We start from the raw sequence: 19874 nt of genomic DNA, 5'->3' as shown, positions 1-19874 counted from the left end.
ATATAACTATACAGTTTCCAATGTATTATATCATTCATTGTAGGGTAACTAGAATCAGATAAGCAAAGTCGAAACTGAGCCAGCCAATAAACATATATTGAATACTATATACCTTGTTTATAATTAATAAATTTGAAATAAAAGTTTACCTATATTACATTCCTCCAAAGCCTCTGAAAGTTTATGCTGAAATACACATAGAATTATAATTGAAATTTATAAAACATTAGACTGCCATTTCACCTCATTCGCTGGACTATTTCTTTGAATTATAAGAATTTGCTGGGTATAAATCAACTATAATTTGAAACAAAATTGGCAATGTAAAATATTTTTTTCTTCAATTCCAATTCTAGTATTTCAGGTTGAAAAGGTTATAGCAAACAATATTATTTGAAATTGTGCTTCATCAACAACATGAAATAGAATTCTACAACATATTCTACACCAAGTTATTGTCCACAAGATAAATTTTTACATGAATAAAAACAGAACTTTACCTGTTTGACTAATGATGAAATTATAGATAATAATTGTGGTATATTAACATGACTACTATTTTCTTCCTCCCTCCCATTATCATCATTTTCATTTATTTCACTATCATTTTTAATGGCCCCTTCATCCATTCTACGTCACATGACCGTTTCATCTGATATTAAGGAAACTCCTCCTAGAAATAATCAGTATTTGAACATGATCCAACCAAAAAGTACTCCAACATATTCAAAACCTTTGAAGAAAGGCTGGTCTTGTTCATTTAAAGGATGAAGTCCTGTGTTATTGTCTTCTCTTTCTAAACATTACAATAAGTGTTCCCTTTGCTCTTATGGAATACAATAGTTTAATACAGTGCCAAATAGACAAAGTATTAATCTCCATGAAATGCAGAAAAAAAAATGACTGATAAAGTCAACTCAGTACAAGTAATTTAAACAAATCTAGGTTGGGTTTCATTCATGAATTAGGCCTATTGTAAATTTAGAAATATCGAATGAAAAAAATGCAATATGGGGTAAACTTCAAGAATTTGTTATGGCCAAGTCTTATAACCTAAACTTCACCTAAAACCTAAATATACAAAACTCAAAAAGTCACAACTTGACAAAAAAAAAGGTGCTACTAAGCATACAACTAAATATTACCGAATAATTAATTTTTTATCAAATTCATCCAGAGTGTCGCAGACACATCACCTATTAAAAATCAATAAAAAGGTAGACTATATAATATAGTTTATAACAATTTTATTCAATGTTTTTTTTTTTTTTTTTTACTTTTGTTTCAAGGGAAAAGTGGGGAAAGATGACAATGACAACAACAAGTTATTCTTCATTTTACTCATATTTGTGTCACATCCTTACCAATACTCTTAACATTTAATGCACTTGCAAGACTAGTGTATCTAGCCTGACGTGTACACGAAGTATACTGTTCAATAATTATCTTTTACTATTGTTTATCATAACACAATAACAATCACCTGTTATTTTTGACTACTTCCTGTAAAAGGAAGATGACGTCACTTCCGAGAACTTGCGTGATTCAACGAGACGGTGGAATAGAAGAAAGAGGACTAAAATTTTAGACGGAGAAAAATTGTCTTGAGATTGGAGTCGTCAAGATTTTTGTATTTAGTTATCGACAGATTGAAAGAAGAATGCGTATTGAAGCAATCTACGACCAAGACAAACGATAATTTACAGGAATATTTGAATTATCGACAACGAAAAATTAACTGATCACGAGGTTGGAAGAAGAAGAAGAAAGATGGCTGACAAATGAAATGTAGTAATCGACAAACATCGTTGAGGGTTTAAGTATCAAACTATCAACATGGTGGGTTGTCACAAATTGTGATCAATCTATTATAATCACAAAGTAAATAGAAGATTTGTCAACGGTGGACAATTCGAAGATTAACGAAGAATTTTTCACGACCTTGACCTTTTGAATTAACAACCGGAAGTGCGGTAACATATTTTTAGTCTTGTCCACTTCATAAAAAAAGGAAAAGTTGCTAAGAAATTTTGAATAACTTCATCTGATCATCTACCAGAATGTCTTGCATTCATTACAAGTTCAAGACCACACTGGATTACAGATCAGTTTCATTCGATGGTGTTGCATTATCTCTTGCTGATTTGAAGAAAGCTATATTTCAACAGAAACGGATGAAACCTGGAGAATTTGACCTGGATATTACCAATGCACAGACAAAAGAAGGTATATATTGCTGTGAGAGTACTAAATTCTTTAAAATCGCATGGCTAATGCATTGTATTTGAAGAGAGTTATACCTGAAAATGCTTTTCTCAGGTTATGATTATAACACCTTGCAGTATTGCTGTTATTATACTGTTACTGATTCTGATATCTTTATATTCATTTCAGTTTACAAGAATCCTGATGAACTTATTCCAAAGAACTCATCTGTTATTGTCTCTCGTGTCCCCATACAGACATCCACCAAAAATAGTACCAGCAAATCATGGTAAGTATGATAACTCCAAACTAGATATTCACTTCAGTAAGATTTAAGTTTTGAGAAGGTATCAGCCAGATCAACCTAAAATGTAACACTAAAATATTTACAAAACTGTAACAGATCCACTAAACGGTAACATGAAAATGAATCTATATAAATGTGCTATATAATATTTTTATTATTTCGTGATTATTTATTACAAACAAATGTATTAACAATCAAATACAGCTAGACAATCAAATAATACTGATAATGAACATCGTAATACCAAGAAAACATTCAATGATAAAACAACTGTCAATCAAATCTACAAGTACCGCCTACATCAATTTATCTATGTGAGTCATGACGGCTGACAAAGATTAGTGTTTGGTTGATCTACTTTTGAAAGAAAAGTTAGAATTCGATTTTGTAAGACCAAGACCATTTTGATATTTACAAAACTTGGTACCGGTACGAGTGTTCGTAATCACCCTAGGATGTACCCTATTGAAAATCAGAAAAATCGAAAAATATTTAGTATGAGTTATTGCCCTTGTTCTTGGAAACGCTTTCAGGTTTTAGCTCTTAAACACTAAAAGGCATGATTCTTGCCAGAATTAGATAAAACTTCGTTTTATTATTCAGTACTGCGCTGAAGATTGAATATTTGCCTTCTAATGTTTTCACAAGCTAAAAATTGAAAGTTGAATACTTCATACTGGTGATTGTTACTGTACCGCTAAATATTTTTATTCAAAATCAAAGCTGCCAGTGGGCATATATTACCTTAAAACAATAAAATATGTTTAAACAAACAAAAAAAATATTACCTTGCCTGGCAAGCTATCTTGTAAGTTATTAAGAACACTACCCATATTTTTTTAATTAACACCGGAAAATATTTTTTAAAATGCTGTTGACCATCACCTGATATTGTGACTTCAACCTTATGACAGGAACAAGACTGTAAGCTTGATATGTTATTATTTTATACAAATTGTCTTGTTACCGGCAGATGCATTAACTTTTTACCCAAATTATGTTACTGATTTTGTTAATCTGTTACCGTTTTGGACTATCAAGATTTGTTACTGTTTTGGTTTGTGACTGTTTAACTGGATACCTTTTCATAATCATAAGAGTTTCGTATTTATATTACTTGAAATGTAAAAATCTAAACTCCTCATATCCATAACAGATGTCCTGCTTGAACATCTGTCTACAACATAAGATTAACTATCAACCAGACCACTGTACTTATGATATTTTCTTTTGTATATTTCAGGGAGGCATTCAAGCAGAATTGTGCAAAAGCAGTACGTTTATAAGTTTTTATACACCTTTTCTCTTCCCGGGTAAAATGTATCTTTTTTTTTTTTATGATCTTGTGGGGTTAAAACTGTGATATTTTTGTGAAGATTTTCTATTTCAGGTCTATTATGTTTATTGGGAATATCTATAATTCCCTTTCACTCATAGTATGTTCTTGCTACTGCTTGAACATTACATAATTTGCAAAATTTTTATTGTTGACACTTTTATTTATCACTTTATGTTGGTTTTTTTTTTGGTATCACTAACTGAATAATTGAAATCATTATAACAGTAACAAAGTAATGTGTAATTCTGAAATAACATGTATGTTTTTTCGTCATAAAATATGTTGAAAAATAGTTTAATACTATAATCTTTGTGTTTTCTTAAAACAAACTTTCAAACATTGAAATCAAATGTGAAGCTGAATCTCTGAGATTTGATTTAATTGTTATGGAGTCTTTTGTTATTTTGACATGGCTAGTGTGAAATATGTTATGAATTATGACCCAATGTTAAGAGATTCAGCTATTTTCTTCTTGTACATCTTGTATGGTTATTGTATGTATTTCGCAATATTTTGTTGTATGCTCAAATTTCTTGCACATATTAATGGGAAATAGTTGTTTGAAATAACAAATCAAGCGTCCAATTACCTGTAAACCTATTGCAGCTAAAGATCTGTTTATACTCAAAAGTAAAATATATGTTGAGTTTAAATTTGGAAGATAGCAATGATTAGCATTCAATGTACTATGAATGTTTTTAATTGATGGGAATATTTATCCTATCTTACTATGAATACTTCCCATCTCATACTACCCTGATCATTAAACAGGCTTGGAAGTATATACTGTTACTGAAAAACAGGTAACATCCTCAAGAATATTGGAATAATGAATTTACAGAATGCATTTTTTAAAGATATGATGCACAGATTTCATGTTTTAAACTAATTTTGTATTGAATAAGAAGTTTTTGTGCTGTTTAAGTTCATTTGTATATCGAAATTTACCAATAATTTTCACAAGAAGTGATCAGCTTCAATGTAAGAATGCCTTTGCTTTGATCAAAATATAATCTTGAGCCCACATTATCACTTAAAAATTGGGTTTATAGCTGTCAGTTAACATTTTTTTTAAAATTTCTGGGTGTGAAGATTCTGTTCATTGTTAACTGTATATTTATTGATGCAAAGTCACTGTTATGACTATCTGTGAAGCCGATTCACTTAAATAAAAGGGACAGAGTTCTATATACTAACGGTACAATGATGGTAATGGCAATATTGGTGTGAATTTGTTGTCTATGTACAAATAGTACCTTGTGCAAATATTGAAATGAATTAAATCTTTAACTGTAATGATTTTAATTGTCAATATTTTGTTATTTTGTTTTAATTCCTCTCTGAAAGGATTTGTTTTGAAAGGTAATGCCAAGCATTATATTGCTCGAAATGAATTGCGGCACTGCTTTCTGATACATATGTGGCTTGAAAAGGCAGTCTTGTTTCACTCTATCAGTGTCATTTGATCTGAAAAGAAATCATGCCTTTAGTATCAGAAAATGTTGCATTTAATGTATACCAATTTTCATATTCCTTCAGAGTCTGCCTATCTTATTGTACTTGTATATCAGTAATGTTGTTTAAAAGGGATACATTTCTTGCATGTAATAAAAACTGGATTGGCATTACCTTTCACTACCATATCCGAAAATCATGTAAGAAATGTTAGCAAATTTTAGAATGTTTACGAAGTTTTCAGTCATTGTGTTAAAATACATGAGGTCATATTTTTAATGTCATGACTATTAAATTTGAAACATACTGGCTTTAATTTATATGTCCAGATCACAATATGCCAATAGAACGGTATTGATATGTTGTGGAGGTATCTTTTTAAACCAGATTTTACATTTCATTATTATTAAGTTGAAAGTTAGCTCTTTTTCATCTGACCTCTTATAATATACAAATTGAATGTAGTACAGTGTCGTACAAATATTCTATTATATTTTTTCTTTACTGTAAAACTCTACAAGATATTGTTGGGTATGAGTATCAGTTTACTTTTTTAAAGAAACTAATTAGGTAGGAGAATTAACTTGAGAAAACACCATCATCTGACCAGATAAATCAGCATAATTCTGTTAATAAATTAAAATATTATTATTCAATTGATAGTCAATTGTGATAAATATTCTTTGATTTTTGTTACATATTGAGAATATATGATTTTAACAAGGGTATTTTGTACTTTGTTATAATTGCCAATGTTATTGTTATTATATAATTTATACTTTTGTATGTTTTATATTTGTGTTTATTGGCGTTTTGAAATAAACACTGGTTGTTATTGGTATTTTTGATTTATCTAAAAGATAAACTTGTGTGACTTCAAACTTCATTGGCCAATTCCCTTCAATGCATATTGCATCGCAAAATTTTCAGTGTGATTTTGGAATCTGAGGAATTTATTGTGAAAGCAACTTGACAAGTCTTCAAAATTATGTATTTTATTCAACATATTTCATTTTGGAGCAAATTGTCAGAAATTTATTACATCATACCTTTCGCTTAAGATCTGAAAACATCTTCGCTGGCGAATCCATGTGAGCACAGAATGTTGTAAAGAAATGTCACGGTTAAAAGTAAGTATAGTTCCAGTATGCTGAAAGTCCTTGACTCTTTGAGCAAGGTGAAATTTGAAAGAAGATAACAGATTACAACTTTAATTACTTAATGAATTCATTGTTATATAAAGTGGGGTGGTATAGGGAGGGAATGACCATTGAGTATTTAAGCTAATTATCTATATATAGCATGGTTTATGGGAATTATTTTCAGATGAAAGAACAAGAAGAAAAGGCAGCACAAGAAGCAGCCAGCCAGGTAATAATTGCCTGGAGTTTTATCAAATTCTTATAAGAGCTATATGTCTGACAGTTTTGAACTGATCTCAGACTGTTATTAAGAGTCATACACAATTTAGTCCCTCAACAGGTGTCAAAAAGGTTTTTCAAATGAGTGTCTGCCTTGTGGCACTCTAAGCAATAGTTAAATTGCTCTTAGAATTTATGAGTGTGAACCATCTGTTTTCAGTTATTAAACACAGAATCTTCAATCTCTGAATTCTTGCAATAACAGCTTCCGATATTTTGTATGATTCATTCAAGCTCATTGGCTCATCAATCTGAATGTTTGCTTGCTTACAGAAAGCTTCGAAATTTGATCATGCCATTGATAATGACCCTAGCAAAAAAAAAGAAGTCCATGATTTTGATAGCTTGATGTGTTTCCAAATTGCATCTTGCATGACATGGCAGAACTTGCTCAGGAGCAAGGAGTAAAATAATACAAAAACTTTTGTATATCCGCCCCTATATTATTATGAACTAATTTTTCAGGCAGAAGAAATGTCTAAAGCCAATTCAACAGAATTAGAAAAAATTAAAGCTATGATGAATCAATCAACTAAAGATTTTGATCCTTCGAAGTAAGTTGTTTTTCCTAAAGCATACTAGCTTCAGACACGCGCTTCTGCATCTATTCCTTGAGTGTTTCCTTTATTTCAAAGACTGTGAATAATATAAATTGTCCTAAACCCTGAACTCTCATTTATATGACAAAGTGTATGACGCTTTCCAAGGTTTAATGGCAAGTTATGGCCTCTGGACATAACAATTTGTATGAATATGGTTTCAAACTGAAATGTGCAGTGTAAAAAAAATTGATCAATGTTATGTAAAATGGTTCCTTTTCACATTCATTCTTCCACAATCCTCTAATCTGGAATTAGTTAAGCTTGGATGGTTCAGTGAGAAGAGACTATCCAACTTATCTTAAAAAATTAGAAGTAAAAACTTTCTTCCACTTTCTACAAGAGAAATATGCAAAAGAAACAAATTATTTTGTAGTTATAAAGGTAAAGTACCTACTGGTCAACCTCCTCCAGGTTATAAATGTTATAAATGTGGTCAAGCTGGACATTACATACAGAACTGTTTAGTTAAAACTGTAAGTTATCATTGATTTCAAGATTTATCCCGAATGTCGCTTAATGGCCTTAATAAATATTATTTAAGTTGATCTCCAGTCACTAAATTGACATTTACTTTTGGTTTTTTGAAATTTGAGAATTTTTCATTTAAACAATCAAGTTTTTATTTAACACAAATGTCACAGGTGTGCCATTGTTTTTGACCAATCATACTTTAGTGTCAGAAACAGGAATATTTTAGCTATGCAAATCAGTAATAGTGTTCATAGCTCCTGGTCAAAATTTGAGCCTTCAAATCTATGTGTCCTGATTTATCCACGTTTGAATGTTTAAAAGATGACTCGTCAATTTAAGATACTCTATGATATATAGAAAAGACATATATAGAAATAGTGATTAAAATTCTTAGTTTAAAGTATTTTTGAAGGAATTATGTAATTTTCTAACATTTGTAATACTTCTGGAGACTATTACAAATATTCAAGACTAAAATCAATACCTAAAAATGGCACACTTGTCCCTTTAACTTGAATTCAAAGCACAAAAAACTGTATCCTGTACTGTTTTTATTGAGCAATATGATATTTATATGTTCTGGTAAATAGTATTAAAGTCATATGCAAATGAAACAGAAAGAAAATTTCAGTTATAGAAAAGAAGTTTTTATTTCTGAGATAGCTAGCTATCAGAATTGATTTCAGGCATGATTAAATAACCTCAACACTATATCATATCCATTTGGTGTGCAAGTTGTGCCCATCTGGTGCTAGAGTTTTACTGTATAAATATGCCTTGATTGTAGGAAACCAATGCTATAGAACCAAGGTTTAAACGAAGTACTGGTATACCAAATAGTTATTTAACCTTCACCAATGATCCTACAACTCCAGGAGCTTTATTAACTTACTCTGGGCAATTCGCTGTTCCTACGATAGACAAGTAAGACAAAAATATTTGATAATTGTGATCCTACCACATCCACTTGGATCAATCGACTAAGAACGAAAATAAATTTGAAGCAGTTCAAATGGGGTTTGTTACATTGTTTGAAATTTGAGCAGAATTTTTGTTAGGAAAATGCACTGAGAAATAATTGAATTTTATTGTGTTATTCTGGAGGTACATGTAATGTAATATCAATTAGAAGAGAATTAAGTATGAATGATTATGATTTTGTTGTATTTGTAGGGCAGCATATGAGATTGGTAAGAAAGAACGTCCACCATTTCTACTAGGAGAAGATAATACCCCACCACCTGAAACTAAAGTCATACCCCAAGAGTTGTTATGTTTGATATGTAAAGATTTATTAAGAGATGCTGTGTTAATTCCTTGCTGTGGAAACAGTTTTTGTGATGAATGTAAGTACTATATTATACAAGTTTTACAATCAAAATAAGACCATGAAATCACTGGTGAATACATGGATTCCACACCATTCTTATCTTTTAAATGTTAATATGTACCTGTATTTCAAAAATATATGCTGATAGCATGGATGGCTACTTGGCTACCTGAACATGGTTTTAATTGTAAACAGCTAACTTTAGGTAAACAATAAAGTTGTCTCTTACAAGGAAGAAGATAAAGTATTTTAATGTGTTCTTGAAGACCTATGATGACCAAAGCCTATTGATTTAGTAATGATTTTGCAATGATAGGACTGAGGTCTTTCAATGATCTACTGCTATATATATGAAGACTTGATGTAGTGAAACTAGTGAAATCCAAGATGTGAATGTTTCTTTCTAGGTATTAGAAATAAACTGTTAGAAACAGAAGATCATGAGTGTCCATCTTGTCATGAACAGGACGTATCTCCGGATAGATTGATAGCTAACAGGCAGATGAGGAGAGCCATTGTTAATTTCCATAACGAAACTGGTTACATACAGGTGAAGAACAAAGCCATTGAGAATCTGCAAGAAGAGAGACGAAGTGCTAGTCCAACATTTCCTAATTCAGTCCCTCAGCAAAGTCAACCTCAGGTTGTACAGCAACCAGTTTATCAACCTCCACCACAGCCAGCCCCCCAACCAATAGTTCAGCAAGCACCTGCTAAACCTGTATCCGCCAGAGAAGGATGGAAACTTTATAATCAACAGCGTCGTCAACAACTTACACAGTCCCAACCAGTGCGTCAATCTCAACCGCCTCCTAATCAGTTAGTCCAGACTCAAACACAGGTAGTTCAACAACCCACTCAGATTCGTCAAGTGCCTTCTTCACAACCTCAACCAAATGCTTTGAATCAAGCTGTTATCAGGACACAAGTTCCATCTAGTCAGCCTCCACTTGTAGCAGCTCAACAAGTTCCTCAGACTGTTCGTCAACAGCCTCCACATCCACAACACGTGATTGCTCAGGGTAGACCTGTAGCCCAGATACATCATCCTCAGACTCAGGGTATTCCGGGTAACACAGGTCAACAAACTGTGCACCAGTTGTCACACCCTCAATTGGCCACAGCCCAACATCATCATCCTGGGACTGCTGTTCATCCAAGTCCAGTATCTTCAGGTCATTTCATACAAGCTCAACAACAAAAAGTAGTAAATCATCCACAGGCTACATCAACACATGTACCTCAGCATGTTGCTTTGACACATCCACCTCAACAGTTGTCTGCATCACACCCATCCCAGCATGCAGCTGCAGCTCTTCAAACTCAACGTGTGCCTGCAGCTCATCCACCTCAGCATGTTGTATCGGCACAACATCCACCTGCTTATGTAGCTCCGACTCATCATATCCAGGCCAGTGTACAATCTGGACATCTGCCTACTACAGTTGATCATTCAGAAAACAGGTAAGTACATTTAAGAAACGGATACCTTAACCAAACATTTAGCTTTATGATTAGGCATCTGAATGAAGAATCTGGCTTGTTTAGAGAGTTCAGATATATATGTGGTTTGAACAACAGAAATACATGTTGATTGAAGTTTGGAAGTTGAAGAAAATGATTTTTTTTTTCAGTGTTGGTAGTGAAGATAGAGCTCCCACACCTGTAAAAGATGAACCTCATCCTGGAGTATGTATATGTTGCTGTTTTCTTTTCTCTTAATACTAAATCAGTCTGACAAGATGGCTGAATGTTGAAATTTATATTATCACATTTAGCGGACATATCACATGTATATTTGAATTCATTTTTTTAAGTTTGTAATGTTCGTCTTTATTTCATACTGAATGAGTCTGTTAAATATTCTTAATACATGAGTATGTTTGTCTGTTTTCAGTCAACATTAGTTGGTCAAGTACCAGAGAATGTACAACAAGTACAAGCATTAGGTGGTGTGAGGTAGGTGGTAGTAAAAATTTTTGTGGTGTCTGTTAATTTTTAACTTTTAGTTGTGATCGATGAGAAATTTGAAAAATCGATTGTAGGCGAAGATATCCTTGCCCTTCCTTGGTTGTTCATGCACAAGAGTTGATGTGCAGTAATCCCCTATACCAATTTTTTACACAATGGCGCTGGTTCAGATCTAGACTTGCACCTCAGATCTGTAATTTTCTCACATCTCACATGTTCAAATTTTTTCTTGTCCAGTGTGTACGTGTAAGACATATGAAAGCCTTATGTAATCAAATTAAATGCTGTGATGATGTCTTGAAAATCAAAACTTCATATGTGTTAAAAGATTATGTATGTTGTATTCTAGGACAGCAGATTGGAAAGGAGGTAACACTGTACCCCCTGTAATATATTCAGGTGGCGTTCCTCTGGGTAGTGGTATTTCTCATCCTATATTATCTGTCCCCCCTCCGGGCTTCCCTGGTATGTCTGCTTTACTCTTAATCTAATTAGAAGTAGATTACAATATTGTTTCACTATTATATTCAACGGTCTCTATTGTAAACCTCATTTCCTGTTAACTAATCACAGCTCCCCATGCAGAAATCGTGTCTAAATATTGACTATGAATTGTGGGATAGCGAAAAAAACTCAAAGTAGAGCGATAAGACTTATGAAATTATGAGACTGAGGAAACTTGCTTGTAAAATTCATTCTGATTGGCATGAGAGTGGCGCGTGATAGTCTGCTGTAAATATCTTGAAACGTCATTAGATTACAATAGAGACTGACAACAAAATTATAATGAAATGAAATTGTTATCTAATTGTAATTAGATGCTGTACTCTCTGACTAGAAATTTAAACATTGATTTTGACATCTCATTGGTTAATTTCCATCCTATATTATAATTTACTGGTTGCAATTCAAGTCCAGTCTTTCAAGCTATCACGAATAAGTATGAAGTTCTTAATAGCTTAACATTGTTGAGATGGATGTTCAGTTTAATGGTAAATAATCTACCTTTTATATTCATATAATTTGATTTACTTCTTGCTATCAAAAATTTCTAGTGTTCATTAGCTTCTGATTTATTGATATTTTTCAAGGCATTATAGTAATGCATGGTTATCTGTAAAAGTGAACATTTAACCAAATTCTTTGAAGAAAATGGTCATCCTTTATCCAAAAGTTTGGATTAAAGATTAGAGATTAGTTAATTTGGATGGCATAAAGAAAGTGCATGTAGTTGCCTAATAAATTGATATGATTCCTTTGTACAAATGTCAATGAAATATTACAGTTTTATAGTCATAAGCATGTGAACTAAGCATATTGGCAAGAATGATAAAATTTTAAGATATATGTTATATATTTTAAGTTTTATAACCTTGCTTTGTTATGAGTTAATTCTTCAATTGAAATTTGTGTATTTCTCTAAATACTTAGATTGGTGTTATGTTATTTGGCTGGGAAATATCACTATGGCTATGGGAACAATATGTCATTTAGGTTCATTTGTGGCAACACCATCATTTGGTTATGGCTTTTGATATCATACTCGATGAACAAAAATTATTTTACCTTTAAACATTTAAGCACTGATAGTGCACTCTGCTGCAATGCTTTTCACCTCCAGAGAGACAAAATTATATCTTTCAATATTGAACATTGATAATATCTCATACAATTAGTTCACTATCAATATATTTTCACCATCAATCATAATATGCTGTATCTATGTCTGGCTGACTTGTGATCAGTGAAGACACTCTTGTTCTTTTGACACCTAACAGAAACTGTAATGTAGTATTTTTACTATTTTTAATGAAATGATTATTTACAGTTCCAGTAGTAGGTGCTCCTAATCCTGCCTTTCCTGCACCCTTTGGTTCCACTGGTACTTTTCAACCTTGTGTGGTACCATTATCTCAAGAGGAATTCTATCGTGAACAGAAGAGAATAAAAGATGCTCTCAAGAACAAGTAAGTGTCAAAGTTATTCCCCTGGAGAATTAAAGAGATTTATTTTTTGTTTCTGTCGTGTATTTTTAAAGTTTAAATTGATGTAGTTGGTAAAGTTAGTATTATTTTCTATAACTATTTATCATGCTGAAATCTCAGAGACAGTATTGGTATCCTCCAAGTTTTGTAAAAAATATCAACATACCGTAAGCATGTAAATAAATAAACAAAGAACAAAGTATTGGGTGCTAACGAAAGGATATAAATCTTTTTTTCACAGAGATAAGAAGAACTATGACGTTATGGATCATTTCACTAAAGATATCTTTGAAAAGAAAGCACCAAAACCTAGAAGTAGAACGAGGTAATGTTATTACTTTACAATCAAATCTATCAATGTTTAAAATTTTTTTTATGTATATCTTAATGGTATATCCTACCAAGGTGACCATCATGTGGTCTACTTTTTTTATTGCCTAATATCTTGAATTGATGTTAATGTCTTTTTTAATTAGATGATATTTGAATTGAAATCTTGGTTATGGAAATTTCAATTCTTTTATTCAGGTCCAAGTCTCCACGTAGATCTCTGACACCAAGAAGAAGTCGATCACCAAGATACTCACCTAGAAGATCTCGTACACCTCGTTTGAGAAGCCGTTCACCATACCGATCTCGATCACGTACACCACCAAGATATAGAACACGATCCAGATCGAGATCACGATCTAGATACAGGTCTAGGTCACGTTATCGATCAAGATCAAGATCTTATGGTCGTTATCGATCCTTCTCTAGATCTCCTGGTAGAGGTTATAGAAAATATTCTCGATCTAGGTCTAGAACTCCTGTTAGAAGATACTCCCCATATAGAAGGTCTCCAGGAGGTCGTCGACGCAGATCCTTGACTCCTCTAAGTCCAGGTTATAGAGGTAGAGGACGTCACTATTCACCAGGACCTGGTGGTCGATATCACAGTCCAGATAGATTTACTCCACCACCTCCATCACGTTATCCACCAGAATTTGGTTATGATGAGGGTCCTCATCCACCTGATGACTTCTACAGGTTAGTATCTGCTTATAAACTTAATGTGCTGGAGCTTTTATCTAGACTTCTATACTGACTTATTGATAATTTTGTTGAAAATAATTATTGGAAATATTCAACTGAACTGTTGTAAATGATAAAATGATTTACTACTTGCTGTGGATGTATGATTATGACTTTGATCTCATATCTCAAAGTCTTAAAAGTTTTCATATACATGTATTATATATATGGTGTATTATAATTTCAGGTTTAATGGTCCTCCTCGGTTAGCTGCTGGTCCACCAGGTCCTCGAGGACCCCATCCTGCTTCTATTGGTCCAAGAGGACCTCATCCCGCTTCTATTGGTCCAAGAGGTCCTCCATCATATGGTAATCCAAGATTCATGCCGCCCGGTGTCATTCCACCTTTAATACCACCACCACCACCTGGTTATGGTCCAAATCCGGGAGGTCCACCAATGGTACCAACATTATCCCGCTCTCCTGTAAGAGGTTCACGATATAGAGATAACAGTCCACCTGGTCCAAGAGGACGCCCAAGCCACCCGCGTTATGACAGATATGATAGAGATCGTGGAGATAGAAGGTTAGAAAGATCTGGTCCACCAGATGATCGCTTTGACAGATCTAAGTATCCAAGAGATTATCGTGATGGTAAAGATGGTTATGGACACCGTGACTTGCACAGAAGCCAAGAAAGGGAAGGTTCTCATGATAGAAATAGTCAGACATCAGACTCTGGTAAGCCGAGATTCAGTAAAGAAAGACGGCATCGGGACAAAGAAAATAAAGAAAATGGTAAAGAGGATGGAGAAAAATCTAAAGAGGGAAAGAGTAAAAAGAAGAAAGAATCAAAGAAAAAGGATAAATCTGACAAAAAGAAGCGAGATAAATCAAAAGATAAGAAGAAAGATGGCGAAGTATCAAAGGATAACGATGATAAGACTGAGAGTGAAAAAGATGGTGACACAGAAGGTGAAAAATCTGGTAAAACCCCTCCATCAGCTGGGAATAACTATGTGAGAAATTCTGGTTCAACTCTGATATTTTTAACTGGAGGCAGTGAAGAGCAATCTGCTGAAGGTGCTGATTCCAAATCAAAAAACATTCCAGTCACTGAGGCTTCAATTAAAGAATCTACTTTAGAATCAAAACAAGAAGATAAATCCTCCATCAAAAAAGAATCCAATGAAAAAGAAAGAATTGAAAAGGTTTCGAAAGATTATGCAAGTGACTCTGAACCAAAACCCAGGAAGACAAAGAAGAAATCGTCAACTTTAGTAGAATACAATGAAACTTCTGGAGACACCTCTGAAAAATCTTCAAAAAGAAAATCATCTAAGAAATCCAAGAAAGATAAGTCAAAAGGGAGCGAGAAGAAGGGGAATAATGCAGCTTCAGTATCTAAGAAAGGGAAAGCTGAAGATACAGCAAAGGCAACAGGGAAGACTGAGGAAACTGATACAACTGACATTGAGACAAATGTGGTCAATCGAGCACCACCAAGTCCTCATGACATAGTACCCAGTAGTCCAATGTATACCACTGATGGAGCTCATGAGGATGAACCTTCCCCTCCAGGTGTAAATGACAAACCAGATCTTCTGAACCAAAAATCTGTTGAAGAGGAAAAGGAACCAGAGTTGATGTATGATATGCCAGAGTTATCTAAATGGGAACGTGATGACTTTGTAGAAGAGGAGTCTGATAATGAGAAGCCAATGAAAACAGATGTCAAAAAATTACCTAAGTAAGTATTAATGATTGTTTTTTTTCGCTCTTTTTAAGCAGCGTGGTTTTTCATGTTTATTTGATTTGATGAATCTTCAATTAGATTTTTAACATCTTCAATTGGATCTATCCTCAAGGCCACTGTAAAGAATACTAACATTTGTACGGATTGTACTTGATGAATATTACTTTTCTTGAGAAATTGACTTCTCATTTTATAAGATTTTGTAACTTTGGTAGGTTATAGCTCAGTAAACAATATATTTCTGTAATTTCAGATCTGTGATAGAGAAGGCAGAAAAAGCTATAACTCAGAAACAACCTCAACCAAAGATCTCCTCGGTTGCTACAGCTATAACTTCTCCACCAGATGTGGGTGCCTCTAAGAAACGTCGTGTTTATTTAGAAGATGAAAAGATAAAGGAATCCAAAGCTCCTAAATCCATGAACCCATTTGAAGATAATCGTAGAGTTCATACCAAACAGAAATCAATGCAAATCACCATCTCCTCAAAAGAGAGACAGCGTCTTGAAGAATCTGAAAGACGTGGCGGAGGAAGGAAAGGAGAAAAGTCTAATTCTGGTCATCGTGATCGTATGGATAGTAACGAGTCCGAGAGAAAATCAGTTTTCACCAGAATTAAATTTGATGATGATGATGCAAAAATGAAAGATGACAGACCCAAAGAAAGGCGATTGAAGGAGGAAGAAAATGGAAATCGAAAGGTTCGTGACCTAAGAGAAAAACTGCCAGTAAGGACTGATAGGCGTGAATCTGATAGTTTGACATCAGAGAGAGATCATAAACGACATGACAAAGAACATGATAGAGACCGGCACAGACATAGAGACGATCTACATAAACATAGTCAACGTGAGGTCCATAGACCTAGTAATTCATCTGAATCAGCAGATACCAAAAAATCAGAAAAAGATTCGCGTAAGATTGAGAGAAAAGATTCAAAAGATAAAAAGAGTAGCGAGAAAGAGAAAAATAGCGAAAAAGATAAAAGTGTACCTAAATCAGAATTAAAGTTTAATGTTGATAAATCTAGTAATTCAGATTCAAAGCCAAGTAAACCAGCATCCAAAGCAAACAAACCTATTATTGATAGGAAAGAATCCCTGTTAGATGAATCATTATTTGAGCCAGATTATAATGAAGATTTGAATTTAAGTGATTCAGAAATGAGTCAAAGTTCTATTGGAGTTAAAAAAGATGCTGAAGTGAGCCAATCAGGAAGTTCTCATGAAAATAGTCCTGGTTCAAGTCCTAAAAAACGTAAGAGAATGGATTCTTCAGAAGATGAAAGTAGTCCATCTAAAAAATCAAAACATAAAAAACATAAACACAAACATAAGGCTGGTAAACATAAACATAAGAAAAAGAAACATAAGAAGAGTAAAGATGAAGAAGATGAATGAATCATTATATCCTACTTTTTTTTATTATTCAAATTATATAACAATCGTGGCCTGTTGTTAAAACATTTTACAATACAAAACACAACTCTGATTGCTGTATTAGATTTTACCTCTGTTGTCTGACATATTCACCAATCCGTCAATTTATTTACATGATTAAGGAAGGAGTCTTCCTTCTACCATAAACCATAGATCATTCAAGCGTAAGTCTCCTACAACAGATCCAAGTTTTATTGAAAAATGTGTACCCTATGTGTATAATTTTGTGATGTTATCAATGAATGGGGCATTTTTGATCAGAGAAAGAGGCATGGACTTCCAATTTATCACAAAAGTATATTTTGATAAAAACAGTAAGCTTATATATATGTATATATATATATGATTTCATTTAACAAGGTAATCTTTGACCTGGTTTCACAAAACTTAACTAAAAAAAAAGCCTTTAATTACAAGAACTAAACTTGAATCAATTTTGTTGATATATATATCAGATGACTAGAACAAAAAGAAAACTTCAGATTTTTGTGAATTTGTCATTATTAATAGAGTAAGAAAGATTTATTACCATATCAAATTTTTGTACATTTTTCCTTTATCAATTGTAAATATTTGTAAATTATTTGGTATTGATAGAATTCTAGCAAGCTTGCCAGGATTCGTCCAATGTAGCGTTGTGTGAGAGAAAGAAAAGCTGTAACTTTCCTGATATAATCAAGATTTTGTGTGATATTTGTTATGGCCGGTATTAATTTCTTTTGTTGATTGGGTGGTTGTAATATAATTTTTTCTTTTTTCTTTTTATGTCATTCCTTTCTTTCCTTGGATATATAATTCAATTTTAGTATTAAAAGTGCTAGCTTTAAAAGGGTTGGATAGAGGTTATTTGGGTTTTGTATATGTATGAGAGGGCCTAATGGATTCTATTTGCATCATTCTATTTTCTTTCAGATATCTGTGGTCCCTGTTATTATTGAAATACCTTATTAATGACATTATTATCACAAAAGCGGCTGTTTTTAGTCCACAGTTGTCTGACTGAATATTTGAATTGTGCAAGTCAATGCTATCCTGTATACACGTAAAAAAGTTTTGACTGTTTATACTGAAATCATTGGCTAAGGCATAGAAATGCTATTGTTTTCTACTATTACTATCTTGAGTTCAAATAGTTCTGTGTTTGATTTATTTGATTAATCATGATTTATAGCAAAAAAGAAAGTGTGTAAGCGTTTTGTTTCTTCTTCCAAGTGGAAACCTATGAAAAAAAATATTTGGAAAGAGATATTTCCATGATAGAGAATTTATATTACTCTTATATAAAGCACAGCACTGGCCACTTTGTAAGTATTTTGTTGTATCCATGACAATTGATGTTACTCTATATCATTCCTCCACAAAAGTTTTGCTATTTGAATTGTTATATTGATGTAACCATGTGCCTTATTTTCCTCTCAAAACATGCAGTATTATAATAGTCGAATTTCTGATGCCATAGAAAATTCAATGTACTGTAATCATTATCAATTAAAAACTTATAAATAGTTTGGTGAGATTGAAAACCATTGAGTTAAGGGCATTTGAAATACAGCATATATACTGGTGTGATTATGTTAATGAAGAAATAGTATTATTGTGATTTCTGTATAATATATATTGATATTGTATCATGATAAATAGAGATATCACAGGTCTGATTTCTCAAATGGATTAAAAAAATAAAATTAATCGAATTTCTACTCTTAAATCAATTATTATAGATGTATTATAAATGGGTGAAACTACATGTATAGACTAGAGCAAATCAAACTGAGTTGCTTCATTCCAAAATAAGAACATGTACACAAGTTCTTCCCACTATGCTAGAGATATATGGGGTCAAACGTCCAATCAAGGTGGGGGTGGGGGCAGTTTAGATAGCCTATCCCTCCCCTCCCGGAAAACTTTGTGAATTGTTACTCATTACAGTGGTGCTCTCCAAAGAGTTATTGCTATCTTTATTGCTGCTGAGGACTCCCATTTGAATCATACCATGCCCCTTGGGGACGCCTGTAGAGAATTTGACTGCCTGAAACGCGATTTCCTGACATTTCCTGGCGAATTTAAGGTTTATTTGTATAGGGACTGTAGGACAACCACAAGAATAATTTGAGAATTAGACGACCGCAAACGCGATTTCCTGAAGGACAAAAAGAATTCTAATTTGAAGAGGAAGAAGACGAGGGATAATTTTTTATTCTGTTTCCCTTTCACAATTTTGGTAAAACTTGTCACTTTAGGATTGCATTAGGTAGGCCTAACTGTATTAAATTTGTTTAATGTTTAACCCTTTCAATACCAGAGGCTGCTTTACTATTTATGTAATATATATCTGTGTTGCAATCGCAGTTACCAATTTTTATACGCCCACACGTAAGACGGACCCTGTCGGTCCGTCCGTCCGTTCACATTTGGCTCGTGCTCACTCTACAGGCTACAGTTCTTTATGGATTTTTTTGATTTTTATTTTGTATGTCAATGTTGTTATGAAGATGATCCCTATTGATTTTCGTGATGATTTTTCACCGAAATATCGTGTCTGACTTGACGTTTTTCTCTATTAGCTATATTGTGCAACT

The 19874-nt window shown here is 33.1% G+C and overlaps 2 protein-coding genes across 2 annotated transcripts; both read left to right on the top strand.

Annotated features, from left to right (window-relative positions):
• Positions 1-2060: 2060 nt before the first annotated feature.
• On the top strand, positions 2061-2498 carry LOTGIDRAFT_106958 (hypothetical protein; the record flags this gene model as incomplete). Its single annotated transcript, XM_009063848.1, has 2 exons — positions 2061-2226; positions 2395-2498. 2 exons carry the CDS (start codon positions 2061-2063, stop codon positions 2496-2498), a joined length of 270 nt encoding a protein of 89 aa, XP_009062096.1.
• Positions 2499-7201: 4703 nt separating this feature from the next.
• LOTGIDRAFT_66922 (hypothetical protein) lies at positions 7202-9650 on the top strand (the record flags this gene model as incomplete). The annotated part of the gene is made up of 5 exons (XM_009063717.1): positions 7202-7281; positions 7703-7802; positions 8588-8724; positions 8974-9146; positions 9538-9650. Coding segments are annotated over 5 exons (603 nt in total), but the record flags the coding sequence as incomplete, so codon positions are not given.
• Between the last annotated feature and the right edge of the window lie 10224 nt (positions 9651-19874).

The sequence above is a fragment of the Lottia gigantea genome, assembly GCF_000327385.1.
Source record: "Lottia gigantea unplaced genomic scaffold LOTGIsca_6, whole genome shotgun sequence".
NCBI classification, from domain to species: domain Eukaryota; kingdom Metazoa; phylum Mollusca; class Gastropoda; family Lottiidae; genus Lottia; species Lottia gigantea.
Note: the sequence above shows the minus strand (reverse complement) of the source record. Positions and strands in the feature narration are given on the sequence as shown.